The following is a 27,316-nucleotide window of genomic DNA, read 5'->3' on the forward strand; positions in this document are numbered from 1 at the left end:
GCTAGAGGGGCTTCTGGGCAGCCAGCTGGGAGAAGTCGGTGTGCTCTGGTGAATCCAGTGGGCCCCAGTGGGAACCTTCAGGTGTCTGCTTCGGGATGTGAACAGCCACCATACACTAGCTGGCCCAAGGCCCCTCACGCACACACACACACACACACACACACACACACACACACACACACACACACACATGAGGACTCACTGAAATGGCCTCACTGAGAGTAGACACACCTATCACTTGAGAGACTTGAGGTCCCAGGAAATGTGTAGGCCTGGTGGTGTGTGGTGGGGGTGGGGGTGTTGGAGGTTGGGCCATTCCCTTGGAGACTGTGGTGGAGGAATGGGGTGAGGAAATGTCAGAGGGCAGAGTGGGAAAGGGATAGAGACTGAACTGTAAAAATAAATTGGGGATTAGTAATATACTGATAATAATAAATAAAAAATATGAAGTACCATTGGTAGCTTTACCACTAGAACAAATAATCACAAAGAGACTTGCTAAGTACAATTTCTAATTATATCATAAAACAGATATGAGACTGAGTCTCAACCTTTCTAAGACATATGTTAAATATCATGAAACTCTACAGTCCATAAAGACCCTTAACTGTAAATATCTGTGTTTACGATTAAAATAATTAATATAAAAAGAATTCTTTTAGTCTCCTTTCATTAGGTTGATTTGCCTTGTCCTAGTTCAATGAGATGGGCTTTTTTTCTTATATGATTTGCTAGTATGTTTTGTTTTTGTCTTACAGAATCCTATTCTTTTCTAATGAGAAACAGAAATGGACTAGATCCAGAAGGGATGAGAGTAGAGCAAAATTAGGAAGATTAAATTGGGATAAAACTGTAATCAGGATATTTTGTTTAAGAAAAGAATCAATTTTTAACAAAAGGGATAAGTTGCCAATGGTTGGCGAATATGTGAGTTGGTAATAAATGTTTAAACTGAATTAAAGTACAGTAAATAAATGAGTCCATTATAGCTATTAATAGCAGTCTTTGGTTCAGAGAGAATAAAAAATATTCCCCTAAAAGATTTAGACTGCCAAAGCTGCTGATGGTTATCTAGACAAGTAGCTTTTAGTTGAAGACAGATAATTTTTGCTTCAAGGAAGATTTTATCAGTAGAAAAGGAAAAACATAGGAGAGGAAGCAGAGAGGAAGGAGTGAAGGAAGGAAAGAAGGAAGAAGGAGGGAAGAAAACGAGAGTATACTGGAGTTAGTTTATTTTCCTTTGAAAGTAAAGAAGGATGCCTTTGAAGTTCTGAAATTACTGTAAATTCAGTGAGAGCAGTGATTCTCAACCCTTGAGTCATGTCCCATCTGTGTTCACAGGACTCTTCACAAGAGTCACCAAATACCTTTGATCAGGAGATAATTATTTAATGATTCATAATGGTAGCAGAATTATTGTGATGAATTATCCATGAAAATAATATTATTATTGGAGTAACCAGAATATTTGGGAATATATTAAAGGGTCACAAAGTTATAGAGCTTGTGAACCACAGATTTAAGATGGTCAAGCAAATTTTAATTCATGTTAGGAGCAAACCATTACCATTGTGAGTTTTGGGCAAGTGGTCTGCTAACTTAGTCTGAAAATGTGGGTTACATGCCCACATTTTGAATAGATTTTAAAAGTAAAGAATTCTATGTGCTAAAAATTATGCATAATTTTAGAGCACATTGTTTGTTTGCAAAGACTCAGGATTTAATCCACTATTATCTTTATATGGTGTCAAGAAATAATTTTAGATTTTGAGATACACAAAATTTTCAAAATATGGTGGGAAGAGTTTAAAGGACACTTTTCATAATTTTGGATAAGAAGGTAGAGAATAATGGGTAGAGTGATGTCACAATTAACTTATGGTTCTAGAGGAACAAGAATTTTATTGGTCAATATAATCATGTTACACATTGTACATATGTGAAGCAGTGTCAGGGATTCGCCCACATGATGCTGACCTCAGACTCAGAGAACTAATTGCTTATTTAGCAGGAGAAACATGAAGAATGGGTCACATTTAGCTATGCCATGGTTTCTGCTGATTGCTGTTTCAGGACTTCATTTGAAATAAGAACAGTACTAAAAGATTTGAAAATGTAAAAATTTATGAGGAATGTTGTGGTAAAAAGATTTATGTGGCAGTCAAACTGTGTGAAATTCATGATATCTGAAACTGTTAGAAACCAATGCCACCAGAAAGACATTGCATAGTCAGCACTGAGAGAAATGAAAAGTCCTTAAAGTAAAAAACACCACTGGTTGAAGTAATTAATATGATTTAGAAATAAGAACTTAGAGAAAAAGCCCCAGGACCATCACATGATTTGGTGAATAGAGTGTCCTTACTGCAAAATGTGAGAGATTTCAATAGGAAAAATTAATAATTTAAGTCAGTGGAAACAATAAGAGCTCATGCAATCATATCTCAATGTTATGATTGTTTTCAAAAGGGTTTTCTAAAGTTATATTACAAATGTTTACTTATTTTGGGGACTGGAAATGCACTAGTCCAACTTCAGAAAATCGATTCCTTACTTCATCATGGAGTTCCCGGGAATTAAGCTCAGAATATAATATCTGGTGAGAAGAAGCCATACCCACAAAGCCATCACAGGAAAAACATGTGACCTAATATGTTATGGTCAGATCTGTAGAGATCCAGTGAAATTCAGTTTAGATGAAGAATCATGTGAACTATGTTTTAAGTAAATATTTGCCCCTGTGGTGTCTTTCATCCCTGGTATGAGGAAGTGTGTTTAATTCTGGCCTAAACAAAACAATATAGCACTTAGGGAAAAAGATTACAATTAGAATGCTTGCACTTGAAGCCAGGATAGAGAACATTTCCATGGCTACCCTGACCTTCCCAGTGGTGCTGTGGTAGACAGGGAGGAATGTGACCCATATACTGCAGAACACAAGCATGCTGAAAGCCATGGACTTGGATTCATTAAATGTGTCAGGAAGGTTCCTGGACAAGAAAGCCATGAGGTAACTACCCAAGGCCATGACTCCCAGGTAGGCCAGAGCAGAGTGGAAGGCAACAGCTGAGCCCTTGTTGCAAAGAATGATGATGTGTCCCTGTTCAGAGTGAGCATCCATGTCAATAAAGGGAGGGGATGTTCCCAGCCATATGCCAGAGAGAAGTACTTGTATCAGAGTGCAAGCTGGAATGACACACTTAGGGACCTGTGATATCTGCAACCATCTGATCTTTCTTCCTGGAGCTGTAACCTTAAAGGCCATAACTACAGTGATGGTTTTGGCCAACACAGTGGATAGAGTCACTGTGAACAGAAGTCCAAACACGTTCTGTTGCAGGATACATGTGGCTGTGTTTGGAAGACCAAGGAAGAGCAATGGACAGAGGAAACAGAGGGTCAGAATGATGAGCAGGATGTAACTGAGAGATCTGTTATTGGCCTTCACTACTGGAGTGTCTCTGTGGTTTACAAAAACCCCAATAACAAGAGCTGTGAGACTAGAAAATCCAAGGGACACGAGTGTGAGTCCCTTCCCCAAGGGATCATCATAGGCCAGAAAGGTGACAGTTTTCTCCAGGCAGTGTGTCTTCTCTGCATTTGCATAATGAGTTTCTGGACACTGCACACACTGATCCATACCTGGTGGAAATGAAGTTGATCATGAATGCATGGTCAAGTTTCCCTTGATCCTAATACATTTTATGCTTCAAACTCATTGGATTGTTATTACAACCATGTTCCCTTGTCACTTTTGGTATAGAGATATGAGTATTCTAAAGTGAATAATCACACAAGGTAAGGTTTATACACCTTTCGAAAAACCCCATGAAGAGTATCTTTTTCTGGAGAAAAGGGTATTTTTCACATTATACATTATAAATATATCACTGAGGAAACCATGCAGGAACTGAAGGTAGAATAAGGAGGTAAGAACTGAAGGTGAGTCCACTGGGGTGTGGTGCTGCCTGCCCTGCCTCTACTATTTTCCCTGACCTGCTTTGTTATGTAGCTTATGATCACCTCCTCAGAGCTGCACCAACCCAGTGAGGCAGCGCAGCCCACAGCAACCACTAAACATGAGGATGTATAAAACTTTTTGCTACACTCCAGCCCTTCAAAGGATTTTCAATTGTGGTTTTCTTTTATTACATAAATCTTGATTGTGTCAAATTGACAATGAAAACACCCATAAAATCTCATACCTAGAGCCGATTTATTTTAGTTGTATATTGAAGTATTCTTATTTTTTTGCTTTTTACCTCTCTTTTATTTATATTTTGTAATACAGTTGAAGCATATATTTTCAAACTAGAAAATACCAAATTACATGGCAATAACTAATTCAATTTTTATGCCAGTTCTCAAAAATATTTCTAAATTTCCAATAGAAGATGCGAAATCAATTTTGAAATAAACATTTTTCATTGAATTTCTTATGTAAAATGATTTTTTAGTCTGGGATATATGACACAAATTCATTTTTATTTATAAATTTTTTTCAGTTTGAAAATATTTTCTTCTCATGTGATGTTGGTTGGAAACTACTAAATATGTCTTCAAACCATTCCTTATCTTTCCCCAGCCCCTTTCATTTTTGATGGAAGGAAGTTCTCACAGATATTATAGTGAATATATGGATGTTTGGGAAAAGTTAGTAGGCCTTTTCTCTTTTAACTACTACTGGGTTCTGTGATGGAATTAAGGGTAGAGTAGGGGATGTAAATTCCTTTTCAAATTGAGATAATTTCGTGGCTATTAGTTTACTGTTTTGGAAAACTTTTTGAAAGATTTTCAGGAAAACAACTACTTAATAGCTAAATTTATGTTTTCTTTGTTCCACCAGAATAGATTTTAAGAACTAAATCTTTGTGAATAAAACTCAGAGGAGAAAAATAAATGCTCCTAATATTATTTAATCACATATTTCTTGTCACAAATAACTTTCCGTATTTTTGTAAAGGCTTTATTTCAAAAACTATTTTAGTTTCACTTCTCCTTAAAAGATACAGAAAGACTACATTTACTTCTTTTTACACTCAGTTCTGTATTTGTGTATCTATCTTATGCTTTCTTGAACTCTCCTGTCAAATAGTTAACATTTTCTCAATGTGACTATTCATGCTAATGTAACAATTTTACATAAATCTGTTCTGCTACGTTGTTAGATTATATTTGTTGCTGTGTTATACTAGCTTTTAATATTATATCTTATAAACAATATTCATTAATTTATGGCAACTGATCTATAAGACAAAATTTATTTCGTATAAGGCATATGGTTTGTCTTGAAATATATGTTTATTATATTTCCCTGTATTCAAATTCCTTTGATCAGTAATTTCTTTAACTTTTGAGTGTTCAACATATATGTAGCTGTACTTTTAATCAATGCAATCTGATACTGTGATGTAGGTCTAAACCTTAATTCTATTCCATCCCTCCAAATGTACATATCTCTAAAGTGTCTGAACTTCAGTCTGTAATAAAAAAAAGCATTTTGGGGAGACAGTTGAAGTGGTCCTTCTACAACCACATTAAATTCATAAGTGAAATTTATATGTCTTCAATCTGCATACAGGAACTATAACCGAATTAACAGGCAATTAGGTAGTCTATATGTAGCAGAGAAATACCTTATATAAAATATTTTACAGTCAAATAATGGAAATTAATAGATGAGGAAATATAATTATCCAGAAATCTGCACCAGACTTCTATTCTCCCACTATATCTCAGCCCAGGTTCATCAAGCCTGTTGATCCAGAACCAAAACATTTAGATTTCTTTCCTTCTCTAATGGTCCCTGCCCAAAAAACTTTGTCAGGCATGGCTCTGAGGAGATCGTCCCTGCCAGATATAAAATTTTCTGCCAAGTCTCTTGCCATCTTTTTAAGACCTGCTATTCCAGAACCATATAGCCCCAAAATATACACCAGGGGACTATCACACCAAGATCACGGTGGTTAACCATCATCCCAATATATATCATAACAGGAACATGCAGTGACTAAAACATCTAGATTGCTGTAGGAGTTCTCTAGTGGAGTTTTTTGGGTCTCTTAGGTAGACTATCATGTCATCTGCAAATAATGATAGTTTAACTTCTTCCTTTCCAATTTGTATCCCTTTGACCTCCTTATGTTGTCGAATTATTTATTGTTTTATTATTTAAAATAAAAAAAAAACATCTAGATGCCTAAAGGCATGAAACGAACTCAAACACAAAATTCAATAATTTTATGACACCAACAGGGCAAACTTACTCTACAACAGCAAGCCCTGCAAATCTTAACACAACTGAACCACGGTGCCCTTAAATCCAGTCTTATGAAGATGATAGAGGCCATTAAAGAGGAAAGGAATAAAATGCTTAAAAAAGAAAAGGAAAACACAATCAGACAAATATAGGACTTTACAGCGGAAACAAATAAATCTCTTAAAGTAATAGCAGAAACTACAGTTAACCAGGGAAATAAGTAAAGCTGTTCAGGAAATGAAAGTGGAAATAGAAGCCAGAATGAAAATACAAACGGAGGGTAAACTGCAGATGGAAAACCTAAAGAAGCTTACAGAACAACAAATGCAAGGATCACCAATAAGATGAAAGGATGTAGGAGAGAATCTCAGGCATACAAAAATAGAAACTGGCACATCAGTAAAAGAAAATGTTAACGCTAAAATATCCCTGAAACAAAATAGCCAAGAAATCTGGAATACAAGGAAAACAAGTAACCTTAGAATGATCGGAATAGTAGAAGGTAAAGAGTCCCAGATCCCAGGGTGAGAAAGTATTTTCAACAAAATTATATTAGAAAAAATCACAATGTAAAGAGAGAAATACCTATAAACATAAAAGATGCTTGTGTAACACAAAATAGAGTGGGCCAGAAAAGTCCTCTCTCAACAAAATAATGAAAATGCAGAATGTAGAGGACTAAGAAAGACTAAGCACTGAGGGAAAAGACCAGGTATCATTCCATGGCAGACCTGTTAGAATTGTGCATTTTCAATAGATTCTCTAAAAACTGAAGGGCCTGGACAGATATCTTAAAACCTATGAAAACAACACACATGCCAACCTAGAGTCCTATAACCAGCAAAACTGTCAATCACAATAGATGGAGTAAACAACCATAATTCAAGACAAGTCTGGATTTAAACAATATTTATCCAAAAATCCATTCATAAAACAAAATGCTAGAAGGAAAACTCCAACAGAAAGATGATAGCTAATTTGAAGGAAACACAAGAAATAGGTAATTCCATACAAGGAAAATCAATTTAAACACACACAAACCCATATACACACAACACCAACATCAAATAATAGGGATGAACAAACACTGAACATTAATATTTCTCACCATCTATGGATTTTCAATTTCTCAATAAATGACACAGACTAACAGAACAAGTACAAAAACAAGAACTATCTGTACTGGCTGGTTTTGTGTGTCAACATGACACAGGTTGGACTTACCAAAAAGACAGGTGCTTCATTTGAGAAAATGGCTCCATGAGATACAGCTGTGGGGCATTTCCTCAATTAGTGATTACAGGGAAGGGCCCCTTGTCAGTGTTGCCATCCCTGGGCTGGTAGTCTTGCTTTCCATAAGAAAGCATGCCGAGAAAGCCAGGGATGCTAGCCCAAAAGTAACATCCCTCCATGGCCTCTGCATCAGCTCCTGCTTCCTGACCTGCTTGAGTTCCAGTCCTTACTTCCTTTAGTGATGAACAGCAATGTGGAAGTGTAAGCTGAATAAACCCTTTCCTCCCCAACTTCCTTCATGGTCATGATGTTTGTGCAGAAATAGAAACCCTGACTAAGATGCTTTCATTTTGCTGTATAAAACAAACAACTCAGCAATACCAATAGACATTACCTTAGAGTAAGTTCTGAAACAAATTTCCAGGACAAAAATCCCTAGAAGTAAGCTGAAATAATCATTCTTATACTTATTAAAATAAACTTCCAACTAAAATTAATAAAAGGAGATGGGAATGGATAATTCATACTCAGCAAAGGAAAAATCTACTAAGATGATATTTCAATTCTCAACATGCATGCCTCCAGTTCAAAGGCATGAACATTTGTAAATGAAACATTGATAAAGCTTGAACCACATGTCAAACTCTGATCATTATTAGTGGTTAATTTCAACGCCCTGTTTTCACCAATTGACATGTTATTTAGTCAGAAACTAAACAGAGAAATAACAAAACTTATAGACATTATGAATTAAATGCACTTAAAAGGCATCTAGAGAATATTTCACACAAACATAAAAGAATATACTGTCTTCTCAGCACCTAATGGATTCTTCCCCCCAATATTTACCAGATAATCAGTCACAAAGCATCCTTCATGGATACAAGAAAATTGAAACATCATTTTTTCTGTTATGAGAGAACCTTGGAGGAAATTTGGACTTCAACAACAGAAATACCATGAAACCTAAACACTCATGAAAACTGAAGAACTCATTACTCAATGATCTCTGGATTAGGGGAGAAATAAAGAAATTTTTAGATTTCAATAAAAACAAAGCACAGCAAACCCAAATTCTTGGGAAACAGTAAAAATAGTTCTAAGAGGAAGGATCATTGCACTGAGTGTCTTTATAAAGAATTTAATTTGAAAATTCTCAAAAGAGTAATTTAAACATATATGTGAGAGCTCTAGAAAAATGAAATACAAGGAAGAGGAGGCAAGAAGAGGAAATAATCAAATCAGGGCTGAAATCAATCAGTTAGAGCAAAAGGAATAAAATTAATCAATGAAGACAAGAACTAGTTCATCGAGAAAATCAATAAGATAGACAAAACCTCACCATATTAACTACATAGCAATCGTATCAAAATAAATAAAACCCACACTTGAGAATTCTTTGTTTAGCTCTGTACCCCATTGTTAATAGGTTTCTTTTGTTCTCTGGAATCTAACTTCTTAAATTCTTTGTGTACATTGGATATTAGACCTCTACCAGATATCCGGTTGGTAAAGATCTTTTCTCAATTTGTTGGTTGCCATTGTGTTTGTTCTATTGACAGTGTCCTTTGTCTTACAGAAACTTTGTAATTTTATGAAGTCCCATTTGCCAATTCTTTATCTTAGAGCATAAGTCACTGGTGCTCTGTTCAGGGAATTTTCCCCTGTGTCCATGTGCTCGAGGCTCTTCCACACTTCCTCTTCTATTAGTTTCAGTGGATCTGGTTTTATGTGGAGGTCCTTGATCCAATTGAACTTGAGCTTTGTACAAGGAGATAATAATGGATCAATTTGCATTCTTCTGCAAGCTGATCACCAGTTAAACCATAACCATTTGATGAAATGATAATCTTTTTCTCACTGGATGGTTTTACCTACTTTGTCAAACATCAAGTGACCATAGGTGTGTTGTTTCATTTCTGGGTCTTCAATTCCATTGCACTGATCTACCAGTCTGTCACTGTACCAGTTTACCATTCACTTTTTAAACACTGTTGCTCTGTAGTACAGTTTGAGGTCCAGGATGCTGGATTCCCACAGAAGTTCTTTTATTTTTGAGAATCATTTTTACTATCCTGGGTTTTTTGTTATGCCAGATGAATTTGAGAATTGCTCTTTCTAACTCTGAAAAATTGAGTTGAAATTTGGATGGGGACAGCATTTAATCTGTATATTGCTTTTGACAAGATGGTCATTTTTACTATATTAATCCTGCCAATCCACAAGCATGGGAGATCTTTCCATCTTCTGAGGTCTTCTTCAATTTCTTTCTTCAGTGACTTGAAGTTCTTGTCATACAGATCTTTGACTTGTTTGGTTAGAGTCACATCAAGATACTTTATATTGTTGGTGATTACTGTGTAGGATGTTATTTTTGTAATTTCTTTCTCTTACTGAGAAACACCTAAAGAAATGTTCAAGATCCTTAGTCATCAGGGAAATGCAAATCAAAACAACCCTGAATTTCTGCCTCACCCCAGTAAGAATGGCTAAGATCAAAAACTCAAGTGACAGCAGGTGCTGGCAAGGATGTGGAGAAAGAGGAACACCCCCCCCCCCCCACTGCTGGTGGGACTGCAAGCTGGTACAACCACTCTGAAGTCAGTTTGATGTTTCCTCAGAAATTTGGACATAGTATTACTTGATGACCCAGCTCTACCACTGCTGGGCATATACCCAGATGATTCTCCAACATGTAATAAGGACACATGCTACACTATGTTCATAGCAGCCAGAAGCTGGGAAGAACCTACATGTTCCTCAACACTGGAATGGATACAGAAAATGTGGTACATTTACACAATAGAATACACTATTCAGCTATTAAAAACAATGAATTTATTAATTTTGAAATTCTTAGGGAAATGAATGGAAGCAGAAGATATCATCCCAAGTGAGATAACCCAATCACAAAAGAACACACATGGTATGTGCTCACTGATAAGTGGATATTAGCCTAGAAGCTCAGAATACCTAAGATACAATTTCCAGACCAAACAAAGCTCAAGAAGAAGGAACACCAAAGTATGAATACTTTGGTCCTTCTTAGAAGGGGGCACAAAATGCCCATGGGAGGAGATAAAGAGACCAAGTGTGAGCAGAGCCTGAATGAAAGACCTTCCAGAGACTGCCCCACAGAGAGATCAATCCCATATACAGTCACCAAACCCAATCACTATTGTGGATGCCAACAAGCACTTGCTGACAGTAGCCCGAAATAGCTGTCTCTTGAGAGGCTCTGCCAGTACCTGACAAACACAGAGGTGGATGATCTCAGAAAACCACTGAACTGATCATAAGGTCCCCAATGGAGGACCTAGAGAAAGGTCCCAAGGAGCTGAAGGAACTTGTAGTCCCATAGAAGCAACAACAATATGAACCAACCAGAATCCCCCCAGAGCTCCCAGGGACTAAACCACCAACCAAAGAGTACACATGGAGGAACCCATGGTTCCCGCTTCGTATGGAGCAGAGGATGGCCTTGTTGGACATCAACGGGAAGAGAATCCATTGGTCCTGAGAAGATTCGATGCTTCAGTATAGGGGAATGCCAGGACAAGGAAGCATGAGTATGTAGGATGGTGAACTGGGGGAGGGGCGATGGAATAGGGCGTTTTCAGAGGGGAAACGAGGAAAGGGGATAACATTTGAAATGTAAGTAAAGAAAATATCTGATCAAACATAAATAAATATATATAAATAAAAAAATTCAGAAATGAAAAGGGAGGCAAAAACACACACAAGAAAAAAAAAGTGTTAGCTTACTTCAAAGCTTATACTCCACAACACTGGAAAAGCTTAATGAACTGGCTGAATTTCTAAACAAATTCCATACTTACTAAAGTTAAATCAAGATCAGGTATCCTATATAAATATCTGTAAAACCCTAAAAAAAAAAAAAGAGAGAGAAGCAGTCATGAAATGTCTCTTGATTAAAAATACCCTAGAAAATTGGAATACCCAAAACATAATCCACACATCAAATGATGTGCAAGAAGAATGTAGAAGTGGCCCCTAGTTCTGGAAAGACTCAGTGTAGCAGTATAGGGCAAAACCAGAACAGGGAAGTGGGAAGGGGTGTATGGGAGAACAGGGGGAGGGAAGAGGGCTTATGGGACTTTTGGGTAGTGGGGGAACAGAAAAGGGGAAATCATTTGAAATGTAAATAAAAAATATATCAAATAAAAAAAAATACCCAGGGCCAAGTGGTTTTATTTCAGAATTCTCCCAGACTATTAAAGGAGAGCTAAAACCAATTCTTCATGGATTACTCCACCAAATAGAAGCAGGAGCACTGCCATACTCATTTTATGAGTCCACGGTCAAACTGATACACAAATTTCACAGACTCAACAAACAAAAATAATTTCGGACCTATTTCACTTATGCATATTGATGCAGAAATACTAAAAACAATCTATAAAAATCAAAACTCACAAACCAATTCCAAGAACACATCAAAAATGTCATAAACCATAACTCAGTAGGATTCATCCCTGAGATCCAAAGATGGTTCAATACATGAAAATCCTTCTGCCTGATTCACCATATAAAAAAATTGAAGAAAAAAAACATATTGATCATCTCATTAAATGCTGAAGGAAACATTATGAAAATGTGATACCAATTCATTCACAGAAAGGAACCTCTTATCTTGACAGAGCACTGGAAATCCCAAAAAGCAGCAGAAAGTGTCAGATGCAGATATTTGTACCCAACCAATAGACAGAAGCAGCTGACCCTTGTTGTTGAACTAGTGAAGGTTGAAAGAAGCTGAGGAGAAGAGCGATCCTGTAGGAGGACCAGCAGTCTCAATTAATCTGGACTTATGTGATCTTTCGATCACTGGACCACCAAACAGGCAGCATATACCAGCTCCCGCACACATACAGTAGAGGACTGATGGGTCAGTGTTATGAGATGATGCACCTAACCATCAAGAGACTGGAGACCTCAGGGAGTTTAGAGGTCAGGCAGGGTGGGGGTCTGGACCTCCATGTGGAGACAGAGGATGTGAAGGAAGTATGAGATGTTGAACAGTTGGTGAGTCGATGGGGGTGAATAAAATATGGAGTGTAAAAAATTAATTAAAATAAAGAAAATGTGACATTAATTCATTTTTTAAGTGTTCGAAAAATCAGGGATATATGTCAAAGATCTAAATTTTACACAAACAGCATACAGAAAGCCAGTATCTAACATCAAATTAAATGGACAGAAACTTAGCTAATTCCACTAAGATCAGGGACAAGACAATGTTGCCCACTCTCACTAATCTATTCAATACAGAGGTTGAAGTAGTAGCTGGAACAGTCAGAGAACTAAAACAGATCAAGTGGCTACAAATTGGAAAGAAAGAAGTCAAAGTATTGCTTTTGACAGATGATATGATAATAAACATAAATAATTCCAAAAATTTCTACCAGAGAACACGTACAACTGATGAACACTCGGGGAGTAGGGGACCAGAAAAGGGGAAATCATTTGAAATGTAAATAAAAAATGTATCGAATAAAATTAATAAAATTAATAAAAAAGAAAAAAGAAATAATAATTAAAGAAATATTAAAAATCAGAAAAAAGTGGCTGAATACAAAATTAACATTAAAAATGCCATATTCCTTCTTTACACAAATGATAAATGAGCTGAGAAAGAAATTATGGAAACAGATTACTTTACAATATTTATAAATAATATAAATATCTTCATGTAATTCTAGCCATGCAACTGAAAACCTATAAGAAATTATCTTGAAATCACTGAAGAAAACATTGAGAAAGATATCAGAATATCCAAAGATCTCTCATGTCCTTGAAATCGAAATTAACATAATGTAAATGATTACCAAACCAAAAGTAACCTACATATTCAATCCAATTCCCATAAAAATTTCAATACAATTCTTTACAGACCTTGAAATAGTAATCTTAACTTTATATGGAAAAACAAAATCCCAGCATCACTAAGGGAATCCTGAACTATAATAGAACTTTTGGAGGTAACACCATCCTTGACCTTAAGTAATAGTAATAAAATCTGCATGATACTAGTCTAGGAACAAACAGATTGATTAATGGTACCAATCCTCAAAGCCACATGCCTACAGACACTTAAATTTCTGACAAAAACCCAAAATCATACAATGGGGAAAAAAGAAAGCATCTAAATAATAGTGGTGAGCTAATGGGATGTCTGATGTAGAGGAATGAAAATAGATGTATATCTATCACCCTGCACAAAACTTCAAGTGAAGTTGATCAAAGACGTTAGCATAAAGACTCCAGAGAACCAGGTAATGCTATTAAAAATGGAATACAGAGCTAATAAAAGACTTTCCAAATAAGGAATCTCAAGTGTCTTAGAAGCTCCTAGTGAATTGTTCAACATTCTTAGTCATCAGAGAAATGTAAATCAAAATGACCCTCAGATTCCACCACACACCCTTTAGAATAACTAAAATCAAACTCTCAGGTGACAGCAAATGCTGGTAAGGATGTGGAGAAAGAAGCAAACTCTTCTATTGCTGGTGGGAATGGAAGCTGGTACAACCACTCTTGAAATCAGTCTGTTAGTTTCTCAGAAAATTGTAAATAGTACTACCTGAGGATCCAGTTACACCACTCCTGGGCATATATCCAAAAGATGCTCCAATATAATCATATCAGCCTTTTTTATAATAGCCAGAACTTGAAACAACCCAGATGCCCATCAATGAAAGAATGGATACAATACTTATCATACAAATACACAATGGAGTGATATTTAGCTATTAGAAATGGCAACTTTGAGTTTTGCATTCAAACGGATGGAAGTAGAAAATACCATCCTTACTGAGGATGTCAAGTAGCAAAAGAACACGAAACATATGTGCTACTCTCTCATAGTGATGTGGCTATTAGGCAAAAGGCTTGTAATACCCACCATACAATGGAGAAACTATGAAGATCAAGCTGAAAGAAGACCAAATTGTGGATCCTTCAGTCCTACTTAGATGACGGAAGAAAATAATAATGGGAGCTAGAGGGAGAAAATTGGTTGACAGAGTGGAGGATGAGGGGAGAAGAGGGGCAGGATACAATTCACAGACTAAATGAAGCTCAAGAAGAAGGAAGAACAAATTATGGATACTCTAGTCCTTCTTAGAAGGGGGAACTAAATACCCACAGGAGGAGATACAGAGACAAAGTGTAGATCAGAGACTGAGGGAGAGATTTACCAGAGACTGCCCCACCTAGGGATCCATCTCATATACAGTTACAAAACCTGGACACTATTGTGGATGCCAACAAGTGCTTGTTGATAGGAGCCTGATATAGCTGTCACCTGGGAGGCTCTGCCAGTGATTGACAAATATAGAGGTGGATGCTCTCAGCCAACCATTGAACTGAGCACAATGGACGAGCTAGAGAAAAGACCCAAGGAGCTGAAGGGGTTTGCAGCACCATAGGAAGAACAACAATATGAACCACCCAGCTCCCCCAGAGCTCCCAGGGACTAAATCATCAACCATAGAGTACACAGGGAGGGTCACATGGCTCTAGATACATATGAAGCAGAGGATGGCCTTGTTGGACATCAAAGGGAGGAGAGGCCCTTGGTACTGAGAAAGCTAGATGCCCCAGTATAGGGGATTGCCAAGACAGGGAAGTGAGAGTCCGTGGAATGGTGAGCAGGGGGAGGGGCGATGAGTTAGGGGATTTTCGGGAGGAAATCAGGAATGGGGACGACATTTGAAATGTAAATAAAGAATATAACTAATAAAAATAAAAGTGCTTGCTCAGAGGAGCCAGATACAGGTGTCTACTAACAGAGCCTGAGAAATACAGATGGGGATGCTCACAGCCAACCGCTGGACTGAGCACAAGAATCCCAATGGAGGAGTTAGACGAAGGCCTGCAGGAGCTGAAGGGGTTGCAACTCCATAGGAAGAACAGTATCAACCAACCAGAACACATGGAGAGAACCATGGGTACAGCTGCATATGCACCAGAAGATTACCTTATCTGGCATCAGTGGGAGGGGAGCCCTTTAGTCCTGTGGAGGGTGGATGACGCAGTGGTGGAGAATGCTAGGCCTCTGAAGTAGGAAGGTGTTGTGTGGGTGGGGGTGGCATCATCATAGAAGCAGGAGGGATAGGATAGGAGGGTTGCTGAGGGCAAAACAGGAAGGGAGATAATATTTGAAATGTAAACAAATAAAACAAACAATTAAAAAATTTTAAAGAAAGAGCATAGACTTAAAGATTTAGTTGCGACTCTGAAGTAATGTAATTGCCACGTAGTTCTCTTGTCTAATTTTTTTCATTACTTAGTTTTGTCAGTGCGCCGTAGAGAAGATGTAAAACCCTCTGATCGACTTGCCCTTGACCTGTCTCATTGAAAATCTCATTGTCTGGGCAAGGACTGCAGTCAAAGCAACAGGTAGGCCTTCCCTCCAGGACAACTTTCCTGAATCCAGGGCTGCAGCTCTCACTGCAGACAGACCGAGGAATCTGAAAAATATTTAATACAAGATACAAAATGCTTAGCTCCTAATCAGTGCCCAAGTACATATTTTATAATGGAAGGTGTATTAATTAAAATTTATTTTTAAAAACGTACAAACGTGCTATTGAATGAAAAGTGGAAATGAAGTTTGGCCAGCAACAGCCATCGCTTTCCTCCTCCTGAATGTGGACAGAATCTGCCCAGTTTCCTCAAATCACTGCTGTCCTGATTCCCTGCCATGATGAACTTCACCCTCCAACTGTGATGTTCTGAAGGGAATCCTACTTTCCTCGCATTGGTTTTGTTGTCCCCATTTTTCCAAGATGAGACTTAAAAATAAAAGAACATCCTCTCAGTTTGTTGTGTCTCTGCCAAAGGCTTAAAAGCAAAGGCTACCTGAAAACTGATTGTGACTGCCTTTCCAGTTGTCTTAGTTCCGGTTTCTATTGTGATCAGACAGCATGCCAATAGTAAACTGAGGACAGACATGTTTCTCATCAATGGAAATAAGGACAGGAGTTAAAGCAGAAAACTGGAAAATTAATAGAAATGGAGAATGTGCAGTATTTCTGTTTACTATCCTGCTAATCATGGGTTTCTCACCCATGATTCTTAAACAACTAAGGACCACCTGACACCACTCCATTTTTTATGTGTCATTGTGAGATTATTTTTTCACTAATTGTTTTATTCAATTTCCATATAGGATGCTGCCCCTCCCGGTCCACACCCTAACAGTCCTCCCCCTCCCCAACTCTGCTGAGAGGGTGTGGGCCCCCTAGATTTATTGCCACTCTGCCACATCATGTCTCTACAGGATTAACTTCATACTCTCCCACTCTGACTAAGGAAGGTAGCTAAGTTGTGGAGTGAGTCCCACAGACAGCTTAAGGACAGCCCCCACTTCAGCTATTTGGAACCAACATGGAGTTTGAGCTGCACATCTACTACATATTTTGAGGGTGTGGAGACTATGTCTATCTCATGTATGGCCTTTGATTAGTGGATTATTTTGACAGAGCCCCCAAGGGTTGAGGTTACTAGACTCTTGGTCTTACTGTGGAGGTACTATTCTGGGCCTCAATCCTTCCATAAGAGACCCTTAGCTCTGTCCAGTGTTAGGCTGTGGATCTCTTCATCTGTGTCAGTCTACTGTTGGGTGAAGCATCTTAGAGGACACTTGTGCTAGGTCTTTTTCTGCAAGCATAAAAGAATATCACTAACTGTTTCAGGGACTGAGTATTGCCCCAGGATGGATCTTAAATTGGGCCAATTATTGGTTGGCCATTCTATCAATCTCTTTTCCATCCTTGCATTTCTTTTAAATAGGACAGATTTGGGGTCAAAATTTTTGTGTCTGTGTTGTTGTCCTTATCCCCCCAAGGCAGGACCAGCATGGCTATAGGAGTTGTTTGTCCTCTTCATGTTACACATCTCCACACATCTGCTATTTTTCTCAGCTATGGTCACCTGAATTTTCTACTGGTACCCTTCCTAAAGCGATGACTCTGACACTTCCTTGTGACTCCCCCAAACCCTATACTGATGGCAGCTACAGATTGCCTTTCATTCTTCTAACTCTCCCAACACCTGATACTGAGACCACCGTTCCCTACCACCTTCCCTCTCACACCCAGTTCCTCCCTCACTCTACCCATTATGACTGTTTCAAACCACTTCTAAGAGAGATTCATATATCCTCGCTTCAGTATCCTGCTTTGTTTAGCTTCATTGGGTCTGTGGATTGAATCAGGGCTAATATATACTTTATGACTAATGTCCTCTCAAGAGTTTGCAAATACTGTGCATGCCTTTTGGGTCTGGGTTACCTCATTGGGGAGGATATTTTCTAGTTCCATCCATTTTCCTTGAAAATTTATAATGGCCGAGTGTTTTAATAGCTGAATAGTAGACCACTATGTGAATGAACCACATTTTCTGAATCTATTTTTCCACTGAGGCCTATCTGGGTTGTTTCCAGTTTATGGCTATTATGAACAAGGCTACTATAAAGATAGGAGAGCAAGTGTCTTTCTGATATGGTAGAGCAGTTTTGGTTATATGCCCAGGAGCAGTATATATACACGTCTTCACGTAGTACTATTTACAGTTTTCTGAGAAAATGCCAGATTGTTTTCCTGTGTGATTGTACAAGTTTGCAATCTCACCAGAAACGGAGGAGTGCTGCCCTTTCTCTATATTCTTACTACCATATGCTATCTCTTGAACTTTTCTTTTTATCTTAGCCATTTTGATTGGTGTAAGATGATTTCTCAGGGTCATTTTCACTTGCATTTCCCTGATGACTAGGGTTGTTGAACATTTCTTTAACTGCTTCTAAGACATTCAAGGCTACCCTTTGGGAATTCTCTATTTAGATCTTTACCACATTTTAAAAATTTTGTTATTAGCTTTTCAAATTAAGGAATCTAATTTCTTGAATTACTTATTATTTAGAATATTAGGCTTCTACTGAATGTAATGTTAATGAAGATCTTTTCACAGTCTATCAGCTGCAATTTTTGTCCTATTGATAATGTCCTTTGCCTTATGGGAGTGTTTCAGGTTCAGTTATCAATGGTTTCATGATCCGTCCAGGAAATTGTCTTCTCTGCCAATGGGTTCAAAACTATTTCCCACTTTCTCTTCTATTAGACTCTGTGTATCTTGGTATTATGTTGAGGTTTTTGAAGCACTTGGTCTTGGGTGTCCTCAGAGTGATAAACATTGGTCTATTTGCATTCTTCTACAAGCATATATTCAGTGGGAGAGACATCATTTGTTGAAGATGCTTTCTTTTTTCCATTGTAAGGTTTGGCTTCTGTAAAAATCAAGTCTCCGTAAATGTACTACAGGGAACTGATTTCATTCCACCGATCAACTACTTTCATTTTATAGGAAACCATAAAGGTTTTATACCATTGCTCAGTATTACATTTTGAGGGCAAGGATGGTGATTTCTCCAGAAGTTCTTTTATTGTTCAGGTTCATTTAGCTATCCTTGGTTTTTGTTTTTCCATATGAAGTTGAGAATTGCTCTTTGAAGGTCTGTAAATAATTGTCTGAGAATTTTCATAGTAATTACACTGTATCTGTAAATTCCTTTATGAAATTTGTAAAATTTAGGGAACACTCTAAATTTCCAATGTTCACTAGTTTAATCAAATTCATCCATGAGGATGAAAGAGGTTTCCATCTTCTGACATCTTCTTCAATTTATTTCTCCAAGGACTTGAATTTGTTTTCATACATGTCTTTGATTTCTTTGGTTAGAGTTACACCAATATAGTTTACATTATTTGTGGTTATTATTGGTAAGGGTGTTTTTTCACTATTTTTTTTCTAATCCCATTTTTTAATAAATTAGGGAAATATCTCCCATATTAATGGTCCCTCATACTACCATGTTTTATGATAATACTCGACAGGTTTTCCTTGATGAAAGAAGTTCAGAAATACTATGTATACTAAGATTCCTCTTCTCAGGGAAGTTCAATTTATGTGATTTTGAAAAAAATTTACCTTGGACTCTGGAAGTTAATGTAAACAGCCTGATATCTCTTTTGTTACAATGATGTCAGAAAGTAGTAATTGATAACCTTTCTTTAAAGGTCAAAATGATTAGATAATTTAAAAATGTTTAAAACACTTCCACAAGAATGAGCGATCAGTAAAACTCTTAATAATAATAGTTATGAGAGTATTGATGGGGTAATTATTAACAACCAAGATTTACTACATCAAGAAGCATATAAGATTTACTTAGAATCACACCTCTGTAAATCCTATGGGCCAGTTAATCATGTATTCAGATATCATCAGCTGTTTCCCCTTGGAAGCACTAGGAACAAATGTACCCACTTTCACCAATAGTGAAAGACCTGATGGAAAGTTCCAAACGTTGTTAATATCATACTCTGGATCAGCCTTCCTTTTCCAGTCCAGAACCACAGGGTCACCAACAGAGTTTTTGACTTGAATATTCTTCAGAAAAGGGTGAAGCTAAAAGATATGAGAAATCTTATGATGAAGTTGAAGTTATGGATTTATAATTTAATTATGAATAAGGAGTTATTTCCTGACAATAATGTATGATGTTAACACTGTTTTAATTAATTTTCTATGGAATTGAACACAACAAAAGAAAGCTTAGGAGAAAATAAATATAATTTTTTTCTTAAATATCAATTTGCATAGAATATGCCAGGCCAAGAAGAGCCAAATGATCAAAGATAATACAGCAAACAATTCACAACTTTTTATCCCTTTTCAAAAGATTGAAACTACTTCATTTCTATCACTATTATCTAATAGAATACAATATAATTCCAAGAATCTATAAAATGCTACAAAAGAGCCTATTACTTTGCCATGGTTTAAAGAAATGATCTTATTACTATTCCAAGTACTACCAAATGTTCAAGGACTATGGAGTGAACGGATCTCAACTTCTTTGAAAAACTAGGTATATCCTTATATTCCCTGACATTTTCACAGCCTCAATGCTTAAGATGAGGTTATTTGAGTTTGGTGGATAATCAGGAGTTGGCTGATTTAGAGTACATACTTATTCTAATGGCATACAGGAGTTTGTATATATTTTGTGTAAAATGAACTTGAAAACCTGGATTTTTCTTCCTTTTTTCTTTTTTCTTTTTGTTCTTTTTGTTTATTTGCTAGAATGGGAACATGCATTTCAAACAATCAAATGTTTTATAAACTTAGCAACATAGAATACAATGGCAGTTTTCAAACTAGAAAGCATAGCCTAACATGAATTGGTAGCCATGACTTACATGTATGTTGACTTCTATGAAACCCAGAGGTACACAGTTGTCCTGTATGCTTCACTGACTTAGAGAGTGCTTATTGTTCCTATGAATACAAAGACACACAAAATTTCCCTAGATCCAATGGCCTAATGCCCCTAAGTCGCCTGACACATGCCTCTCAAGACAGCTTAACCAGGGTAACTCCAGGAGACCCAGCAGCTTGGCATTTGGATTTGGATTGCAGATGCAGTCACATTGACAACTATGACTACCCATCACAACTAACTATATGTCTTGCTGTGAAACAACAAATTATTCTTACTTATCTAAAGTGTGGTATCCTCTAAACAACATTTTCATTACCTTTACCCTCTAATCACCTTTTCTTGGCAATTCCCATTCTACTTTCTAAATCTACTCTAGAATTTGGATCTACATTTCCTTTTTTATAGTTTTTGTATGCTTTTCAATGTAATTATTCAGTTCCATCCTGATTGCAGTTCCTCTTTTTAGACTAATCCATCTCACCACCCAACCCCCATCAACTTCTCTGAGATGGTGGAGCATCCCCTGGGTATTCCCAACTCTAAGACATGAAGATTCTTCAGGGATCGGCACATTAATGAAAATCTTGGTTTTTTTACTGAGAAATTATCAAGACAAATATCTCTGCTATTTCTTATTTTGTTTGCTTGGGGGTTTTGGGTTCTTTTTCAAGACAGGGTTTCTCTGTGTAGTCCTAGCTGTCCTGGAACTCACTCTGTAGACCAAGCTGGCCTCGAACTCAGAAATCTGCCTACTTCTGCCTCCCAAGTGCTGGGATTACAGGCATGTGCCACCATGCCCAGCTATCTCGGCTATTTCTACAAAAAGAAAAATTAGTGTGTTGAACAGAATCTTCTACAGGCCATTCATCATATACATAGACATTGAACTATATTGATATCTAAGCACTGAAATATGCACTATGTCTTATAGGTTATTGAATGGAAAAATAATATAGCATTACTAGTTTGAGAGCTTTTCAGGCATCTGTGTCATGTTGGTGAATTTAAAATACAAAGAAAGTCACATTACCTGCCAGGGGGATAACAGAGTTCTATCACTATTTGCCTGTGGTTGAACTTGTATTTGATCGAGATTCTTCTCATGGAGACTGTGGGCCACTGCATACACAGCATTGTACACATTGTAACTCTCTTCAGTCATGACCATTTCAAAAAGACTCCTTGGCAACAATCCCAAAGATGCATTGGACAGACATTTTTCGATGATTTTAGGTACAGAAGGCAATCTTGAGCAATTGAAAAAAATCATCCACAAGATAAGAAGAAAAGTATCTTCTGGGTACTTAACAGGATTGGCTTCCCACATAAATTTTGTGAAACCAACAATCTCCCCATGATGGGGTGAAAAAGTGAGAGCCCCATGGGATAAATGTAACACTGTATATGGATGAATACTTGGGCTAATCCAGTTTTTATTCATAACCCAGATTTTATTCATTGTGTACTTTCTATGGATATTTACTATTACAGTTAATAGTAAATTAATGGGTCCATAAATTACAATCACATCTGCTGATGACTCTAGAGTACGCATCTGATCATAGGTTAGCGAATGATATATTGATTCTCCCACATATGATACTGTTTCCACAAAAGCTATGCAGGCTTTGTTCTTTTCCATCTCCATTCTAAAATCTGATGCAAACTGAGAACCTTTGTGGTCATCTGTGATTAGCAGTCCCACCCAGGTCCAGCTGAAATGAAGCATCAAAGAGGCAATACCACAGAACAGAGCCGTGTCTTTGGGGGCTACCTGGTACAGAGATGTAAACTGATTTGTGTCAATCTCTGCATGATCAAAAGGCCCAACAGTAAGCTGAAAGGAAATCAGTATTTTAAAAAGTAGAACAATAAATGGCATGTAAGTAGTCTTAGTCTTAAAAACCCGATTTAAGTTATAAAGTTGATACTCTGCTCAATAGTTCTTAATGTCACATCTCATCTCCTGAGTGTTTCCAGAAAAATTATTGAAAAGTATTAAAGTTTTAAATTGCCTTGTGTACTGTTCCCCCCTCCTTACTCTACATCAAAGTAAAAAAATAACAGGCTGTGTCCGTACTTCTCTTTGTATTTGCTCTTTAATGCCAATTAATCAAAATCTCTCCTTTTCATTTTGCAAACAGCTAATTCTGAGGGAAAAAATAGCTGGCTTCCCACCACTCACATCATGTGCACTTACCTGAGGAAATTTGTAAAGACCCAACAATGTCCCAATGATTTCAGATGATTTCGATGATATTCCAGTAAGTGTAGCAGCCGATTTCCACTTTTTTCTACAATTGTAATTAGGGATAAATATGCTCAAACCTGTGAGCCAATAGAATACATTCTTCAGAATGTTCCTTTCAGCATCTGGGAGATTATATATCTCAAGTCCCAGAGACGTGTTTGGTAAAACATGAGGGTTCAAGTTGATTTCATTGATGGCAAATAACATTGCCAAAACAAGTTGGTAGTTTTGTATATTCATCCTGCATAGAAGTATCACAGCATTCATATTGGGAACTTATAACTATTATACCTATAACTTTAGAGCAATGGCTTTTACATTCTGAAAGCTTGTGTTTGCTTAGAGCACACAGTCCTTCAACAAATTCTTCATTTCAAATGATATACTGAAGAGCAAAACTTGTTAATTATATATCCAAGGGAGTTTGCTTTCTCTGACTTCCAGATGTGGAAATATAACATAATTCCATCGTAGAATAAAATATATTTCTTCACAAATTATCCACTCTTCTTATCTTCCAGTATGCCAAACTATGTAAAATAGTTTATTTTTCATGAAGTCACCAGATTCGTGTGATTTACTATTATGAAAGGGCTAGCTTTGTGATTCCAGTCTATCTGTGGCAAGATTTGGCTTTTGAACTAACTGTTCATTTTTGGTTTACCCTGGAAAATAGATGGATGCAACGTTCTCTGTGTGGGCCAGAGATGAAATACCTTTTGCAAGATGGAATAGCTAGAAAGCGAATCATAGTGTGTAAACCCTCAGAGCCACTAGGTACCTCATTTGCATGGAAAACTATGTTTTGTGGTATGTGATCACATGTCTTATGTCCTTATGTGGAAAATATGGCAAATAACCAATTCAGGAATGTAGTAGTGAGTTAGGAGATGCCTACAATCTCTAGTGGGTGCCTGGGTACCAGGATGCCAGGGTCTCAGATATATTCAAGCTTACTAGGTTTCTGGTTTTGTCTACTTTCTATACTATCCCAGATTCATTTCCTTAAGAAAACTGGGTGGTGGTGGCACACGCCAGTAATCCCATCACTCTGGGAGGCAGAGGCAGGCGGATTTCTGAATTCAAGGCCAGCCTGGTCTACAGGGTGAGTTCCAGGAAAGCCAGGGAACTCTGTCTCAGGGAACAGAGAAACCCTGTCTCAAAAAAAAAACCAAATCCAAAAAAACCAAAAAAAAAAAAAAAAAAAAAAAAAAAAAGAAAGAAAGAAAGAAAGAAAGAAAACCAGGAAGAGGATCAAGATTGGTGGTAAGTTTCTATGCTGGGGCACATTGTGTGATGTTTTGTCACTATTATTGGATTGCTGAATTCTAATCATTCAGGGAGTAAAGTGCTAGCTTAGTTGTCACTTCTTGGTTTTGCTATTTCTGCAGACCATCACTGGCCTGATATTTTGTGAACATACATCCTTCCTCACTTTCCTTTTGGATGTAAGATATATCTGACTACCAATAGCTGGAAAGAAAGTGAATAGCAAAACTTCCAGGAGATATAGGGATATTTCAAAGCAGAAATCAAAGGTGGGAGTCTTGCTAGCAGGACACTGTGGTTTCTGGATGGACCTGAAGTTGAGCAAAGAAGTAGAGTTGACCACATCCAGGACATAGTGGCAGGTATTTCAGTGGAGAGTTTCAAAGCTTTCTGGTAATCTGCCCACCTAAAACTCCTATGCCTTAAAATATTGAAAAGCATCTGTCATTATCTATACCACTGGTGGGTGCATGAGTCTACTACATACAACCTTATTAAACATGCAGAAGCAGGCCTATCTGTAAATTCCAAATGAGTCTGTCTATATCTTGCTTCCATACAACCCTGGATATACATTAATCCTATCTCAAAGAAAATGAAAAAGTAGAAAAATTCCACTGTGAAGTCACAAATATTGTTAAAAAGTATCTAAGTTATCGTTTCTTGACGTTTTGGCTAAGTTAGATGCTTTCCACTAAATGATTCTAAAATACAGGAGAAAGAAAGAAGTCAACATAGTAGAACTTCACTGCTAAAGAGGACAGTCAGGTCTGACGGTCAGAATAACATATGGACGTCTAGCCTCAAGTGATTCGGTGATTTCTGCTTTTCCCCACTGATGAGCACTCATGGAAGCCCACGTAAGCTCTGAAGCTGCAACATTGACAGGATATTTTCCCTGCCCAAAAACAACATCTAGTTTCACTTCTGGTTTCCATCCCAGAGCTGAACCTGTGCACCAGCTCTCTATTCCAAAATACTGCCAATAGAGAGTTAGTCTCCAAGTAGTGATGACAAACCTATGAGCACAGATAAGACTAACAATCTGCTCTGAGGGACCTGACTAGAGCCCTCAGATCACAGGAACCAATGAGAAGTGTGAGATAGGATCCCTTGAGTTTCTGTCTGTGCCCAGAGTTGACCCTGGGCCACAGAAAGAACTCCTTCCAGAAAGAACTGATATCAAAGGAGTGCTGATACGCAGACTTGCAGAAGGGACAAGCCACAATCAGGGACAGGAATACCAACTAACACCAGAGATAACTAGATGGCAAGAGCCAAGGGCAAGAACACAAACAACAGAAACCAAGGCTACTTGTCATCAGCAGAACCCAGATCTCCTACCACAGCAAGCCCTGGATATGCCAACCATCTACTTTCTATATGCCAGAAAATCAAGGCTCTCATTTAAAATCAAATCTCATGATAATGATAGAGGACTGTAAGGACATAAATAACCCCCTTAAAGAAATACAGGAGAATACAGGAAAACAGGTAGAAAGTGTTAAAGAGGAAACATGAAAATGCCTTAAAGAATTACAGGAAAACACAACCAAATAGGTTAAGGAACTGAACAAAACCATCCATGATTAAAAATGGAAATAGAAACAACAAAGGAAACAAAGGGAGACAACACTGAAGATAGAAAAACTAGGAAAGAGATCAGGACTCATAGATGCAAGCGTCACTAAGAGAAGACAAAAAATAGAACAGAGAATCTAAGATGGAGAAGACACCATAGAAAATATTGACACAACAATCAAAGAAACCACAAAATGAAAAAAAAGTTCCTAACTCAAAACATCCTGTGAATCCAAGACATAATGAGAAGACTAAACCTAAGGATAATAGATATAGAATAGAACAAAGATTCCCGACAGAGAGAGCGATTAAATATCTTCAATAAAATTATAGAAGAAAACTTCCATAACCTAAAGAAAGAGATGCCCATAAGCCTACAGAACTCCAAACAGACTGAACCAGAACACAAATTCCTCCCATTACATAATAGACAAATCACAAAATGCACAAAGAAAATAAAGAATATTAAAAACAGCAAGTTTAAAAGGTCAGGTAACATATAAAGGCAGACCTATCAGGATTACACAAGACTTCTCAACAGAAACTATGAGAGCTAGAAGATCCTCAGCAGATATCATACAAACCCTAAGAGAAGACAAATGCCAGCACAGGCTACTATCTTTATACATATCAGCCCTACAAAGGATAACAGATGGAAAATTCCAAGAGGAGGAGGGAAACTACACCCTAGAAACAGAAGAAAGTAATCTTCTTTCAAGGAACCCCAAAGAAGATACCCAAAAGAAAAGAACATAATTTCATCTCTAACAACAAAAATAACAGGAAACAACAATCACTATTTCCTAACATCTCTTAATATCAATAGACTCAATTCCCCAATAAAAAGATATAGACTAACAGACTGGATATGTGAACAAGATACAGAATTTTGCTGCATACAGGAAGCGTACCTCACAGACAAAAACAGAAACTACTTCAGGGTAAAGGGCTGGAAAACAATTTTCAAAGCAAATGGTCTCAGGAAAGAAGCTGGAGTAGCGATTCCAATACTGTATAAAATCTACTTACAACCAAAAGATTTCAAAAAAGATAAGGAAGGACACTTCATACTCATCAGATGAAAAATCTGCCAAGGAAAGCTCTCAATTCTGAACATCTGTGCTACAAATGCAAGGGCACCCACATTCATAATAGAAATTTTATTAAAGCTCAAAGCACACAGTGAATCTCACAATAATAGTGGGGCACTTTAATACTTCAATCTAACCAATGGTCAGATCATGGATACATAACTAAAGAGAGAGACACAGTGAAACTAACAGAAGTTATGAAACAAATGGATTTAACTGATAACTACAGATGATTTAACCCTAAAGCAAAATAATAAACCTTCTTCTCACCATGGTACCTTCTCAAAAATCTACCATATAATTTGGACACAAAATAAACATCAACA

The 27,316-nt window shown here is 37.3% G+C and overlaps 1 protein-coding gene across 1 annotated transcript in view; it reads right to left on the bottom strand.

Annotated features, from left to right (window-relative positions):
• Positions 1–2,713: 2,713 nt before the first annotated feature.
• LOC127671006 (vomeronasal type-2 receptor 116-like) overlaps positions 2,714–27,316 on the bottom strand; it is a 42,255-nt gene continuing 17,652 nt past the window's right edge. The window contains exons 2-6 of the mRNA XM_052165648.1: positions 22,999–23,290; positions 21,829–22,635; positions 19,754–19,981; positions 15,861–15,984; positions 2,714–3,642 (exon numbers count right to left, since the gene is read on the bottom strand). Coding sequence (XP_052021608.1) covers positions 2,714–3,642; positions 15,861–15,984; positions 19,754–19,981; positions 21,829–22,635; positions 22,999–23,290 — 2,380 coding nt within the window. The remainder of the gene's footprint in view (positions 3,643–15,860; positions 15,985–19,753; positions 19,982–21,828; positions 22,636–22,998; positions 23,291–27,316) is intronic.

The sequence above is a fragment of the Apodemus sylvaticus genome, chromosome 20 (assembly GCF_947179515.1).
Source record: "Apodemus sylvaticus chromosome 20, mApoSyl1.1, whole genome shotgun sequence".
Classification (NCBI taxonomy): Eukaryota; Metazoa; Chordata; class Mammalia; order Rodentia; family Muridae; genus Apodemus; species Apodemus sylvaticus.